The 14,535-nt window shown below is 33.9% G+C and overlaps 1 protein-coding gene across 2 annotated transcripts in view; it reads left to right on the top strand.

Moving 5' to 3' along the window:
* LOC140434941 (membralin) overlaps window positions 1–13,991 on the top strand; it is a 575,630-nt gene extending 561,639 nt beyond the window's left edge. For both annotated transcript variants that reach the window (XM_072523585.1, XM_072523584.1), the window contains exons 10-11: window positions 2,470–2,775; window positions 8,154–13,991. In XM_072523585.1, the coding sequence (XP_072379686.1) occupies window positions 2,470–2,775; window positions 8,154–8,276 (429 nt within the window). In that variant the 3' untranslated portion in view covers window positions 8,277–13,991. The remainder of the gene's footprint in view (window positions 1–2,469; window positions 2,776–8,153) is intronic.
* Window positions 13,992–14,535: the final 544 nt, after the last annotated feature.

Genomic DNA, 14,535 nt, shown 5'->3' with positions numbered 1-14,535 from the left:
GAAGTGTCACGTTAGGGTTCGGTTGTTTTATCAGTAGAGCATATTTTGTTAATATCAGACACTATCATTTTTAGCAACTCATCAGTAATAAATAATTCAAACAGTTGCACACAACTCATCTCTGAATATACGAAAATGGTTGCGTTTCGATTTAATTTGAGTCTCTTACCACTCCCTAACACGTGTTTCTGGGTCTACCCGTCATCAGAGAGAGTTTGTAAGGAGACTCAAACCAAATCAAAACGCACCGACTACTCTGGCAATTATAGAAAAAATAATTACCAGAGTATGCTACTAGAGACATCTAGTGAGGAAATATGAAGTTAATGTGTCGATAGCAATTAAAGTAAATTGTATACTCACGCTTAATCAAGCCATTAAGAGCGATGCTGGGAATATTTATATTCCACTATTCATCAACAATTTACCCATCTAAATTACCATCATTCTTGTACTCATTGCGTCGATTTAGGACGATAAATATACAAAAATGGTTGCGTTTAGATTTAATTTGAGTCTCTTACCACTCGCTAACTAACACGTGTTTCTGTGTTTACCCGTCATCAGAGAGAGTTTGTAAGGAGACTCAAACCAAATTAAAACGCACCGACTACTCTGGCAATTATAGAAAAAATAATTACCAGAGTATGCTACTAGAGACATCTAGTGAGGAAAGATGAAGTTAATATGTCGATAGCAATTAAAGTAAATTGTATACTCTCGCTTAATCAAGCCATTAAGAGCGATGCTGGGAATATTTATATTCCACTATTCTTCAACAATTTACCCATATAAATTACCATCATTCTTGTACTCATTGCGTCGATTAAGGACGATAAATATACAAAAATGGTTGCGTTTCGATTTGAGTCTCTTACCACTCCCTAACACGTGTTTCTGGGTCTACCCGTCATCAGAGAGAGTTTGTGAGGAGACTCAAACCAAATCAAAATGCACCGAGTTTGCCAGAGTAGTTGGTGCGTTTTGATTTGATGAGAACCGTAACTGGACGGTACTTAACTTACGTTAATTTACTTACAGACTATTTACTTATTACTCTGTGTGTAGAGAGTAGATTATAAATATGCAATGTAACAATAAAAAAAAGTATGTAGTACCTAAATGATTTTAGCCGTAGATCTTTTTTATGCATGTATTGTACACTGCATCCTATTAGTTTGCTAAATTTAAATTGCTAAGTTAGGTTGTCACTTTAACGTCAAATTGAATTCCATATTTTTATAGGTGTTTATTATTGAGTTACTATATAATATAATATATACAAGTTAAATATTCAATGAGAGAAAGGTAAGAATTTGTAACATTAATCTTTTTTTAACTGTTCTAATCCCGTGACCCTTAAGCCTCAGTTTTCTATTTAAACTGTTCAAGACGTGAATGCTTTAACATGATTTTCTGCAACCAAATTCGTAAAATCTCTAACAATAAAATACTGCAAATATACATCTGGAGCATTCGTTTATTTATTTTTATTCAAATGAACTATAAATAATTGAAAAAGACATGAAAGAAAATGAGTTAAGAAAAGTACTTACTGTAAAAGCATTTTATTTCTAGCTGAGCGCTTTCCGCAATCTTTATAGCTGTGGTCAAATTCTAAGAAAATGCCAACTAAAAGAGAAGGATCATCGTTCAAAAGAATTCTTCATTAGAATTTCTTCAAAATTTATTTTGAAATAACAGTTAAGTGTGTATTTGAGCGCAAAATACTAAGGAAGATATTTGAACCAACCCAATGCAGTGGTGGAGAATTAAAATCTACCACGAGCTGGATTAAATAATGCAGAGCGCAGATATTGTTAGATTTGTAAAGTCACAAAGACTAAACTGGCTTGTTCACCTAGAAAGAATGCCAAATAATCGAGCTGTAAAAGTAGTCCAGAGATGTAAGCCCCAAGTTAACAGAACAAGAGGAAGACCCCGTAAAAGATGTATAGACGACGTAGAGAGTGATCTTAAAACCATGAACATCAGGCAGTGGCGAAGGAAAGTATCCGACAGGGCAGAATGGAAGAACATTGTTAAGCAGGTCAAGGCTCACAAAGGGTTTGATTGCGGATTACAGGATGCATTTGCCTAACCAATTTTGTTTTTTAAATCGTGAAATAGCTATTGGGATTAAGTTGAAATTTTTAGAAATGTTAAAATGTTATTAACATTTATCTACTAGAATAAATATAGGGTTACTAAAGTTGATTGTAGTACAACCTACGACTGGTTAAAGTATTTGAAATTTAATTGTTTTTGTCCAAAACATTTTGCATTTTGCAAAAATTTACAACTTTTTTTTGGTTAATTATACATATATCTTTACACAATAGATAACTTTCTTAAATAAATAGTTAGCGATGTGTTAAGCAGTTGTTCTTATTTATATATTTACATTGTTTGTGCTGTGTAATTAGCAGTATTATCTGTAATTTTACAATTTATGTCCTTTTGTTTCAGCATTCAATGGTGTACTTTTTCCATCACTATGAGCTACCGGTAATTCTGCAACAAGCCCATTTTCAACAATTTTTGATGCGGAATTCACCGCCACAGCTACGAACTCATACGCTTGCAGTAGCTACACCACAAATGCCCCTAAGAATAACTGATTTTATTCCAGCAATACGGTCCAGTGCGACCACTCAAACATCAACTACAACCCTCCCAACGGCTTCATCAACGGCAACGAATACAGTTCCCACTACCACTATTTCCGTGGGTACTATTGCACAGCCCTTAAGTTCGACTCAGTCTAGTCAAACAGTGAGTATAATTTTCTTTACCCTAAATAGCTGTAAACTTATCAAAACATATATTTTTGCATACTTTATTTTCTCAAATAGTGGAGCTAAATATACTGCATGATGAAGAAAGGTGTTATATGGTTAATGTTACTGTGAGGTACAGTGTCAGCACAGTGAACCAAACACTGTCCGTACGAGGAATCTAACCTCTTCTCTTCTCGCATATAGTGGTTTGATAGCTACATTCAGCAGTGACAGACATTATATTTTGGCCTATGCGAATGACCTAGTCGTCTTAGTCCATGGCTAAAGCATAGTCAGAAATATAGTACAACCAGGTATAACTACAGCCAAATACAGGGCTTCATGTAAGATAATAGAAGTGCAAAAACTTATGAAATTTACCAAAAGGAGTAGTTTAGACTGATTAGATCTTTTAAACCGAAATAATACAATTCTCAAGCTTGTAAGTCAAGGAAGACACTTCGGGGTAATACTAAACTCGAGGCTTATATGGAGTTGAATAGAGTAAATAACCAAGAGAACGGTGAGTTCTTCTTCTTCTTCGAGTGCCATCTCCGCGGCGGAGGTCGGCAATCATCATAGTTATTCGGACTTTTGAGACGGCTGCTCTGAAAAGTTCATTTGATGTACATCCGTACCACTCTCTCAGGTTCCGCAGCCATGACATTCTACGCCTCCCTATGTTTCTCTTTCCTTGGATCTTTCCCTGCATAATCAGTTGGAGCAAGGTGTATTTCTCTCCACGTGTAATATGTCTGAGATATTCTAATTTTCTTGTTTTTATTGTATTTAAAATTTCCATTTCTTTGTTTATCCTTACCTTAACTATCCTATCCTATCCTTAACTCTTTGTTTGTGACGTGTTCCGTCCATGATATTCTCAGAATTCTTCTGTACACCCACAGTTCGAATGATTCTAGTTTTTTCATTGATGTCGCATTCAGGGTCCAAAATTCCAAAAACATAGCACCTCGCCAACCTAACTCTTAGTTCCAGTTTTAAATCCCTGGTACATATCACTAATCTCATTTTGTTGAAATTTGCTTTAGCCTTTTCTATTCTTATTTTGATCTCCTGACTGTAATCATTTGTGGAGGTAATCATTGTTCCCAGGTATGCATATTTGTCCACTTGGTGACTTGGAACGGTGACTACTTTAATGGTAATTAGGGACCTTTATGAAAAAATGTGAGGTGTTAAACCAGGCGTTTTATATTGGATTTATCTCATGATGCCCAGCTGCTGTCGATGTGTTTGACCTCCCTTCTCTACATCATTATAAAGATAAAGGCGAGAATAGGGCATTAGTCTATTATAAACCATGACTAACGTAATATTTAGGTAGTTTAGGAAATAGGCTTATGTTAGTTTAGGATTTACTATAACCGAAATTGGAGAAGACATGTGGGTAATCTTCTGACAATAAGGTGTCCAAACATAAGCCCAAAGTGCTTTTATAGGTAAACATAAAATGACATCTGTCACTTGTATGGATGCCAGGTTATCGGAAATACACAGAACGAAAGATCTGATAAGCTTGCTAATATAGCATGATATAGCTATATTAGTTATATCAGCTAATATAGCTTATATTTAGATTTCGTATGTGAACCATTACTTTTACAGCCATTACATTACATTACTTCTACGCCCGAACCACTTCCTCAGATTTTGGAGCCACGAGTGTCTTCTCCTGCCTGGCCTTCCCTAACTGTCTATTTTTCCCTGGACAATCAATTGCAGTAGACGGTATTTATCGTGTCTCAATATGTGGCCTAGATATTCAAGCTTTCTTTGTTTAATTGTATTCACGATTTCTTTCTCCTTTCCGATTCTTTGGATTACCTCTATGTTGGTGACATGTTCGGTCCAGGATATACGAAGAATGCGTCGGTACACCCACATTTCGAAGCGGTCAGTAGTTGCTGCTAGTACACAAAACCTTTAGCTATAATAACCGTATTGTCTGACACTAATTTTAATACCTCTCTCTAATACAAATAAATTTTATTTCTACAAATAAAAATATAAATGCAGCGAGCAGAGAGGCCACCTCGGTGATGGATTCTGTCTACATACTGTAACCATTCCTATGATTACAAGGCTAATAAGTCTTCGCACCTGATTTAGTTTGAGAATGGCAATTTTTTACTGCATCTTTGGCTATTATACCAGTAATGCATATACAATTGTCGGTTTTAGTACCATGTTATAATTTAACAATAAACTTTACAATTTTTCCATGAGTGGGTCTAATTACCATTAACGTAGCCACCGCTTTCTTAACAAGTAAGCATCGAGTCTAATGTTACCCCAAGTTACTTTACTTCACTCACCAAATTTAGGTTTGTACCATTCAGGCTTAGAGGGCCCAATACCTTTAAAGTTCTCCTTGTAAATTTCATGATTTTGCAATTTTGAGGGTATATGTTAAGCCCCACATTTGAAGTCCAGTCTCTAATTACAGTCAGGGACTGTTACATTCTATTTCTGATTGGGTCAGTATATTTTTCGTGGTCTAAGATGACCAGGTCATTCGCACATCCCAGTACATGAGTCTGTCGGTATTTACTCTAGCTATTAGCCCATCCATTGTCAGATTTCACAAGGGATGAAATAAGACTCCCCCTACGGACAAACTCTGTGTACCTGTGCTGACACTGTATCCTTTGATCCGTAACTTTACTATGTCACATAGCTCCTCAGCATGCAGTACATTTGTCTGAAGTTTGCTTGATAAAAGAAATAGATAAATCGCTCTAATATATATCATCTCTAATATATCATCTCTAATGTGCATATTGATCAATTTTTCTAGAGGAAGTATTCTGTACAAAGGAAATCAGAATGTTTGGTCTTCAGGAACCGTTTTTCCTGTCCGATTTTGCCAGATTTGGGTATAAAATCTAACCTTATGAGCCTTCATGTTTTTGGTGTGTACCTCAATGATAAGCTAGCCTGTGGCCCTGTGATATATTACTATATTAATAGCTTTAAATCAATGTTAGCTGTAACTACAAAAATTAATTTATGTTTTTAATCTTTTTTGTTGTTTTGTCGATTATTATACCTACTTGGACGGTAATACTGATAAGAATGGCTATAAAAACATTGACAAAATTTCAATATGCGTTATTTGTCTATAAGATAAAAAGTAATATTTCTTTATTGGTATTTAATTTTCGATGTCTTTGTGGATTTTTATTTGGTTTTGCAATTGACAATAATGGAGAGACATCGTTTAAATCTCGAAACGCAGTTGCATTCTATCAGGATGCTTTAATCTGACAGAAGTCAAAGAGACGTTGCTGAGGTCGTCCACACTAATAGAAGTATTATTAATCGTTTTTATTAAGGTGTCAAGAAACTGGTAATGTGGCTGAATGTCGTATAGGCCGTACAAGGATAACCAACCAGATTGAAGACCATTTTATCAGGTTGCAGGCTTTGCTAGATCGCACTGTAACTGCATCACGATTACAAATGAAGCTATAATAGACTCATGCGCTGTTTGTAAGTGGCCAAACCATTAGAAATAGACTGCATGATAAAGGGTTAAATATTTGAAGACCTGTTAAAGTGCCTGTATTATCCAGAGGAAATCTTGATCATCGACTTAAATGGGCACAAGAACACGCAAATTGGGTTAGACGTGAGTTTGCCTCTCACAGATGAGTCCCGATTTGGATTTGCACCAGATACAAGACGGACAAGAATTTGGAAATGATCTGGCAATGCTGAACGATTGACCACCTTCTTTTTGTTTGAGTGCCTCTCCTATCGGAGATTGGATATCATTAGGGCGATTCTAATTTTATTTTGATTGATTGACCACCGTGCAGGAGGTTTAAAGTCAGCAAGACGGCAGTATAATGGTATGGGGTGGCATCACTCTTAGCGGAAGAGCCAATCTCATTTGTCTGGAACGGTTTCTAAATGCAACAGACTACCGAGATATTATTCTCGAACCTATTGTTCTACTCTTTGCACAACAAGTTGGTCCTAAATTACAATTAATGCACGACAATGCGCGTCCGCATTCTGCCAGGGTCTTAGGAACATTCCTTGAAGATAATGAAATTGAGGATTTACCATGGCCTGCAGAATAGCCACATTTAATCAAAATTGAGCATGCATAAGACATATTTGGCAAACGCATTTTATAACAAAATATTGCGTTCATTACGAGACAGTAACTGTTTGAATGCCTTTTAGTGAAGTGGAACAGAATACCGCAGCAAGACATTGACCATCTGATTATGAGCTTGTCTTACAGATGTAGGATAGTAATCAACAACCGTGAAATTCATACACTATACTAACTTAAGCTAAAGACTACTTTATTGGCAGTTGAGGGGCAACAAATTTTTGAATTAAGGTGTTCTCTTTTATTTTTCTTACGAGCCATTGCGATAATTCTAAGAAAAAATGTTTATTTTATATTCAGAACAGTTGCTTATAACTTTTTATTAAAAATATTTGAAATAAATTATTTGTAATCGTTCTGTAATCTCGCATTTTGCTTTTTTCCCCTAGATTATTTTGATGTGTATATTTGTATACAAGGTGATTTCCGTATTGAAGAAGTATTGAATAAATTCCGTTCGGAAACGGTAATTTACATAGCTCAAGTGTTCAAGTAAAAAAATGGACAATTTTACATTGTCCATTTGATTTTGTACTGATTCGCCACTTATTTGCTACACGGCAGTTTTTCCTAGAACCATAAAGTGCACCTTAAACAATTGTTTCAGTGTCTCTTTACCATTTTGACTGTATTCACCTGATTCCTGGGGGCCCTTGGAGAGAACTCTATGGAGTCTTGATATTTTTGCAGTCTCTTTTATCTCCTCTGAGCCTTGATGCTAAAATCCAGGGCTTTAAACTTTTTCTTCTGAAGTTGCCTTACTATGTTGTACGTTTGTCTGCAGAACACAACAGAACTGCTGGCAATCGATTTTTGGGCTTAAGAGTGCTTGAAAAGAACGCCTCAATTCAGTCAAAATATGTATTATCTCAGGCAGTCAAGCTATATTGAAGGCTCTGATGTTTACAACGTATGAGTCGTTAACTGTTTCTAACTGCAAACAGTTCCTTAAGCAACTGGCAGGGCGCAACGACGTGACTTTGCTGTGGGCGACAGAGCATAAAGTAATTGTTGATAACGAGTATTATCACAAATCATGATTATTGGACTAGTGAGATTTTTTCGAGAAATACACTGATTGCGTTTCTATCTACTGGTTTCGTTTTAACTACGTCATGAAGTTTGTCGTATTCTAGATTGAGAAATTTTTTCCGTATTTGCTCAAACAAGTATTAACGTATAAAAATGGTCATTCTTTAAATTATATTTTAAAATTTTCTTTACAGATTTCCACCGCTGTTGAAACGACTGAATCTCAGACATTAGAGGGTACCCCTACCCAACCGGCTAGCATTCAAACGCAAGATTATGAAAGTATACCACCTAACGGTGGTTCTGATAGTCCTTAGTAATAAATTCTATAAAAAATTGTAAGAAAAAGAAAAATCCCTCAGAACGACATCGACTGAGTCATAGTTGTCAAAAAGGAGAATGTAAACTACATTATTGGTTTAAATATCAGTTTAAATTTGCAAGTTCCTACATACTACGTATATATAAGATACGCATATTCAGATACTTATATTATTTAATAATTTTTAATTTGATATCAACCATTTTTGCTTTTTTTCTTAATCTGCTACTTTCGTCCGCTTAAGTGAATATGTTACTAATATTTATTGTTTAGCTCTTTTCAGGACTCACTTATATTTGTATTTTCTTAGACTTTCAAAGTGCCATTATTGACTAATTTGCACGATCACCTGAAAGATATATAAATATGTGTAAATAGATGATCGTCGTTATTTTTTTCACTTTACAAATAACCCATTTTTCTGCTTCCATATATTGTTATTTACGTTTAGTTTTTTCTCCAGAATAATGGAGATTTTGTCCTAAGGATTTCCAGAATCGGTAAAGTTCATCAGTATTATGCTTGCATGATTTTTTTAATTTGCAGATGTGACTGAGATTCTGACCAGATGTGTAACAATTAATCCAAAAATAACTCCAAAATTTTTTTTTAGGTTAGCGACGAACTCCTAACAACTTGATCATGACCTATATATCATTGGCAACCGGGCAAATTTGGTACTAAAATATTTGTAATATTCTGCACAACTTTAAAAAAAATTTCATTAGAGTGGGGTAACATGTAAATGAACAAGAAAAAAGCAAACATTTTGATTTTATGATTTTGGTGAAATTTTATATTTATATAATTATATAATTTCCTTTAATTATCTTGTTTAAAGAATTACAGGTCTCATACGAAAATTAAATATTTTCATACGCATATTATATATACCATAATAAATGAGGTTGCGCGCTACTCGCGCGTCAGATCAAAATTGCTAAACCTTTTTTATCGTTCATTTTGAAAATCTGAAATTTTCCAGAAAACTTCTTTAAATATTGTATTTTTATGTAAAAGTAGTTAAAAAAGGAGATTCAACAATTTTAAAGACGAATTTTGAAGTAGAAAAAGGTATCTGAGGATTTATATGAATAATACGATTATTTCAGAAAAACGCCGTTTAGTTCGGATAAATCTTACTTTTTGCATAAATATCCATGGTATATTGTGTCCAAATTAAAAATTGAAATCTTTAATCCTGACCGGGATATCGCGGGTGAAATATAAGATTTCATTAAAATTATAAAATCAAAATGTTTACTTTTTTTACCCGGTTGCAGCGAGTTTTCGGTTTATCAAAAACTAAAGTACTTTTTGGAGGTTTCCAGATCGGCTATATTGTTAGTGAGACTTTTAAATCTTCTAAAAGAAGTACTCATTTTTACAAACCATCCAATCTTAGCTTAATGCTTTTTAAGCTTGTGTAATACGACGATTCTCTTGTGCCATAGATTATCGAACAAAGTGTTCCATTTCGGTAGTAGTTAAATGCTTACTAATTTTCTATATATTGGATATTTGCTGAAAAATTGTTGTTTACAAAGTTTGTTTTTTACCAGAAAAGGTAAAAATGTTTACCAACTTTTTTACCATTAGCGCCAGTTTTTTCCTCTTATACAGGTCTATTTGACATGTGATTTTATATGGTTACCGTAAATCTTATTTTAGATTCTTGTTATATAACTATGTATATATTTACCCAAATTATAATGTAGGCTAACTGCGTTTCTCTATATTTTGTCCTACTTCTCAATATACTATCGTAAACCTTTTTTTTATAACACACTGCGTTTGAAAAATTTACAATTCAAACAGCTATACTTACAGTACATATTGTACATATTTAATGTAATGTCCAGTTACATTCAAATATTACATTTCCAAATTATTAAACTTAAGTAATTAAAAGGCAGGAAAAGAACACAATAAATTTAAAACGAAGTTGATGGTACTACCATACCATGCCAAAAATTAAAACTGATACAAAATATTTCAAACACAATACGAACAGAATGAAACTTAATTTAAGCTTAATTTAAAACATTAACTTGTTTTGACAGAACAATATATTATGCTCCGCTGCGTACAGCGTCTTGTTCGTCCATTTTTTGAAGTAGATTGCTACTACTTTTATTATAGTTTGGGATATATACTATCTACGGTAGTAATTTTATTCCACATTGTTCTCCTTTTTCGTCTCATTTTGACTTTCAATCCAATATTCCGATTAAATGTATATTTTATTTACGTTGTCTCACCATGTACCTTCTTCATTATAGAATATAATACAATATAATATTGTTGCTTTTATGTGTAAACTATGTGTTCTCCATTTAATGTTCTTCTGTCACCCTAATTATTCTGGATCGACTCACATGATTTTCTCATAGACATTTAATACAAATAGACTGAGGCATTGTTCGATGGCATTGTTCCAACAATGCCATCGGAAAGGGGCGTCCATACAATGCAAAAAGATCAAGAGGCAGACCACAGATGAGGTGGAAAGATGACATCAGGAAACAAGACATGGCAGAGAACAGCTCAAGATAGGAAAAGATGGAGAGAACTGGGGAAGACCTACATCCAACAATGGAAGCATAGAGAACAGGTTAAAAAAAAAAATAAAAAAGACTGAGCCCCGTTCCCCCAGTGTGACAGAGAAAACTGACGCAAAGCAGTCCCTGTATCTGTTTTAAATGATTCGGGTTTATCGACCACGTGACCTTCCCTTCACTTGTGTTTGGAGTGGGAAGGTCACGTGAGCAGTAAACCTCGCCCATTAGAAAGACATGCAGGGACTGCTTTGGGTCAGTTTTCTCTGTTGCACTGGGGAAACGGGTCTGTACTACAGCGCTCAGTCTATTTGTATTATATGTCTATGATTTTTCCTTTTAGTATTTTTAGGTTCATTTCTTCCTTTTTGTTCATTGTGTTCTTTTTCATTGCGTATATTATTATGGGTCCTAATAGGATCTTGTAGATGTTAATTTTTGGATACTGTTGATGTTTTCTATTTTTTAGTAGTATTCCTGTTCATACCTTGGGCCTGGTTTCTCTCAGTATTCTTTATTTTTTACTCGTTCTTTACCCGTTTCTATAGTCGTTACTGCTAAATACTTGGAGATTTTTTTTTACGAATTTGTCATTTTTCTTTATACTCATCATCACTGGCTCTACAACCCTATTAGTGTCTTCGCCTGTTCAAAATTCTTCTTCATTCTAATCTGTTTTGTGCTTTTTTCTCCATTTTGTTATTTTTAAGGTTGTTATATCATTGTTTATTTGTCCGATATATCTTAGCTTTGGTCTTTCTCTTTTTCTTTTTCCTACTGGCACTTATTTGCTTATTTTGTTTGGTGTTTGCTTTGCCTTCTTTTGCCTTCTTCCTTTCTGTCCATATGTCCAATTTAATGCTACTGTTGACTTCTGCCTGCAGAAGTAACATTGGTATTTGCCAACTATTTTTTCAGCGGTTGGTCTGAGCTTTTCATAAATGACTGGACATTTCTTTTTACGCTGCATTAACAGCGTCCAACTGGACTCCTTTTTAATGTAATGGTGCAATAATATCGATATGCCACTCCGCTCGTAACTGCTTATTCAACCATATTTATCTCATCTTATATATCGTTGTTTGTAATTGTGTAGTGTTTTCTAATTGTCCCATTTTCTCTTTCCTTTTGTAATATCATATATTTTATTTTCTTTTCATTTGTTTCTAGTATCATCTTTTTCCTTTTTTCTCCAATCGGTATATTGGTTTTACGTTTTTTTCTAAACATTATTATTTTCAAATTCTTACAATCCTTCAAACACCGTCTACAAACAAGTTAAGTTGAAGTTCTTTTTTGTTCTTTTTATATATTGGAGCTGTATTTCCCACATTTCACTCGTCTGGAATATTTTTTCTCTCCATATTTTTTCTATGTTATAACAGGTTGTTCAATAATTTTGGCGGTTCGATGAGAAAATCACAATTTTATGGTTTTAATACACTTTATTGTTCAATGTAGTCTACGAGATTCCAATGTATAAGTTTCTTTCCTGAACTACAAAATATGCTTCCACATCTGTTATGACCTCATCATTTGATGAAAAATGCTTTTAAGATTTTTTTAGGTTTTGCTGCAACAGAGGGAAGTTGTCAGGTGCCAAATCTGGTGAATACGGTGGATACTCTCTTAATTCGAACTTTAATTCATGTATATTAGCCATTGCCAAAATGCCAATATGACACGGTATATGGTCCAGATTTGAAAAATAATTTATCTAATAATCTTCTTCGTAAAACTGGGTCTTCTTTCACGAATTTTTTCTTCAGCTGGTCTAAAACGTGACAGTAATGTTCAGAATTTATTATTTTACCATTTTGCAAGTAATCCACAAACAAAATTTCTTTTCCGTTCCAAAAAACTGACGGCAACACCTTCTTGGTCGATTTCTGGATACGAACTCGTTTCGGATCTAAAAAAGCAGATGCCCAGTACTCTTTAACATCTTGTTTTGATTTATAATTACAGTGATAAACTCAGTCTCATCCATAGTGATGATTCGATGCACAAAATCCACTTTCTTTCGAAAATTCTCTAAATATTGCTGAGAGAGTCACACTTGAATGTGTTTTTGTTCCATTGTTAGCGAATGCGGCATCCATTGTAAACATAGTGAGCATAGCTTTCTGAAACCCAATAGTTTAGTCAAAGTATTGCCTACACTGCCCAATGAGATGCCTAGGGCTTCTACTGAATCTCTTTCAGTCACTCGACGATTTTCTAATACGATATTCCTGTATTTTTTCTACGATTTCTGGCGCTGTTGCTATTTTTGGATATATTTGACAAGGATAGTCTTTAAGGCTTGTACGAACATTTTTCAATTCAGCATTCCATATTTATATTGTAATAGTTGAAGGCGGAGGGTCCTTATATTTTTTTCTATTGTAAAATGAGACACGTCAATTGTGACACGTCAATACTAAACGGCTTGTAAAAAATGGATTGACAGATTGAAGTGAAACTTCTCATACGTTCATATGCAGAGTGTATCAATATAACAAAAAAAATTTAGGCTAGTAGCAACGCCTTCTTTTATCGAACCGAATATTGGTCCTTCGTACTTACTGTATTGGTTTACTATTTCGTCTTCTCACGGCCCTTTCGACTGAAGCCGAAGCTTGAATGATACAAGATACATTTTAAACTGTTCATACTGTTTTGTAATATTGTATAGTAAGTTTTAATTTTTAATATTCCTTTTCCTTACTGGAAAATTTAACTTGATAATCATATGAAGGTTAGAAGCAGAAGGCACTCAATTGTGAGTTAAACAGTAAATACCTCTATTTCAATGTTTTTTCTAGTACATTTGACAAACTTTCAGTATTTTAAGTTTTTTCTGCATTTCTTCGTGGACATGGACATAAACCCTGTACAATATTATATAAACAACTGCTATTGTTTCTCTTAGACTTAATTCTAAAAATTGTATATATAAGGAGTAGTGTTCTTAATCTTTATAATTACTAAATAGAAAAACTGACGCTAATTATAAAAATATATCCATTTCTTTATATATTTGCATCTCCTTTTTGAATAATACTATGTAAATATATTTAATTTGTTGCTTTGAAAAATGTAAATATTGTTAATTTGTTTGATAGGTGGTTGTAGATTCAAAAAATGAATAAAGACATTAATTTAAAATAGGTATGTGTATTTATTAAGGCATCTACAGCAAAGTGAAAAATATTTGTTTATATGTTTCCACGATAAAGAAAGTAGCAGGAATAAAAGTTGAACAAGAACTGTCGGATGAAACAAATATAAAAAGAGGAGTGGGGCGAAGCTGTATACTCTCGCCTCTTTAATTTGTGTCCAGAGGAAGTATTTAAGGGAGGCTTAAACCATATTATTTCTGAGACGTGTCGTGCACTCTCAAGTGGTGAAAAATTACTTAAAGGTAAAAAATCGGTTGCCTGTAAAGTCGTTTTTACGGGCGAAGATTTTAAGTGACAACGTCTTTTTCTCGGTAGAATATTTATTGATATGAATATTATTAAATTGCACAATAGGAACAAGGAATTGAATGAAAATAAGAATTGCACAAATTTTAACTATAGAAATATATTTTGTTTACTAAAACATTGTACATGTAAACTTAAACTTAACTAATTTCTATTTGAGTGATTTTGTGTAGGATAGGACGATGATAGGAGAAATAGCATCGCACCAGCGGACCGATCATGTTTG

The sequence above is a fragment of the Diabrotica undecimpunctata genome, chromosome 2 (genome assembly GCF_040954645.1).
Source record: "Diabrotica undecimpunctata isolate CICGRU chromosome 2, icDiaUnde3, whole genome shotgun sequence".
Lineage (NCBI taxonomy): Eukaryota > Metazoa > Arthropoda > Insecta > Coleoptera > Chrysomelidae > Diabrotica > Diabrotica undecimpunctata.
Note: the sequence above shows the minus strand (reverse complement) of the source record. Positions and strands in the feature narration are given on the sequence as shown.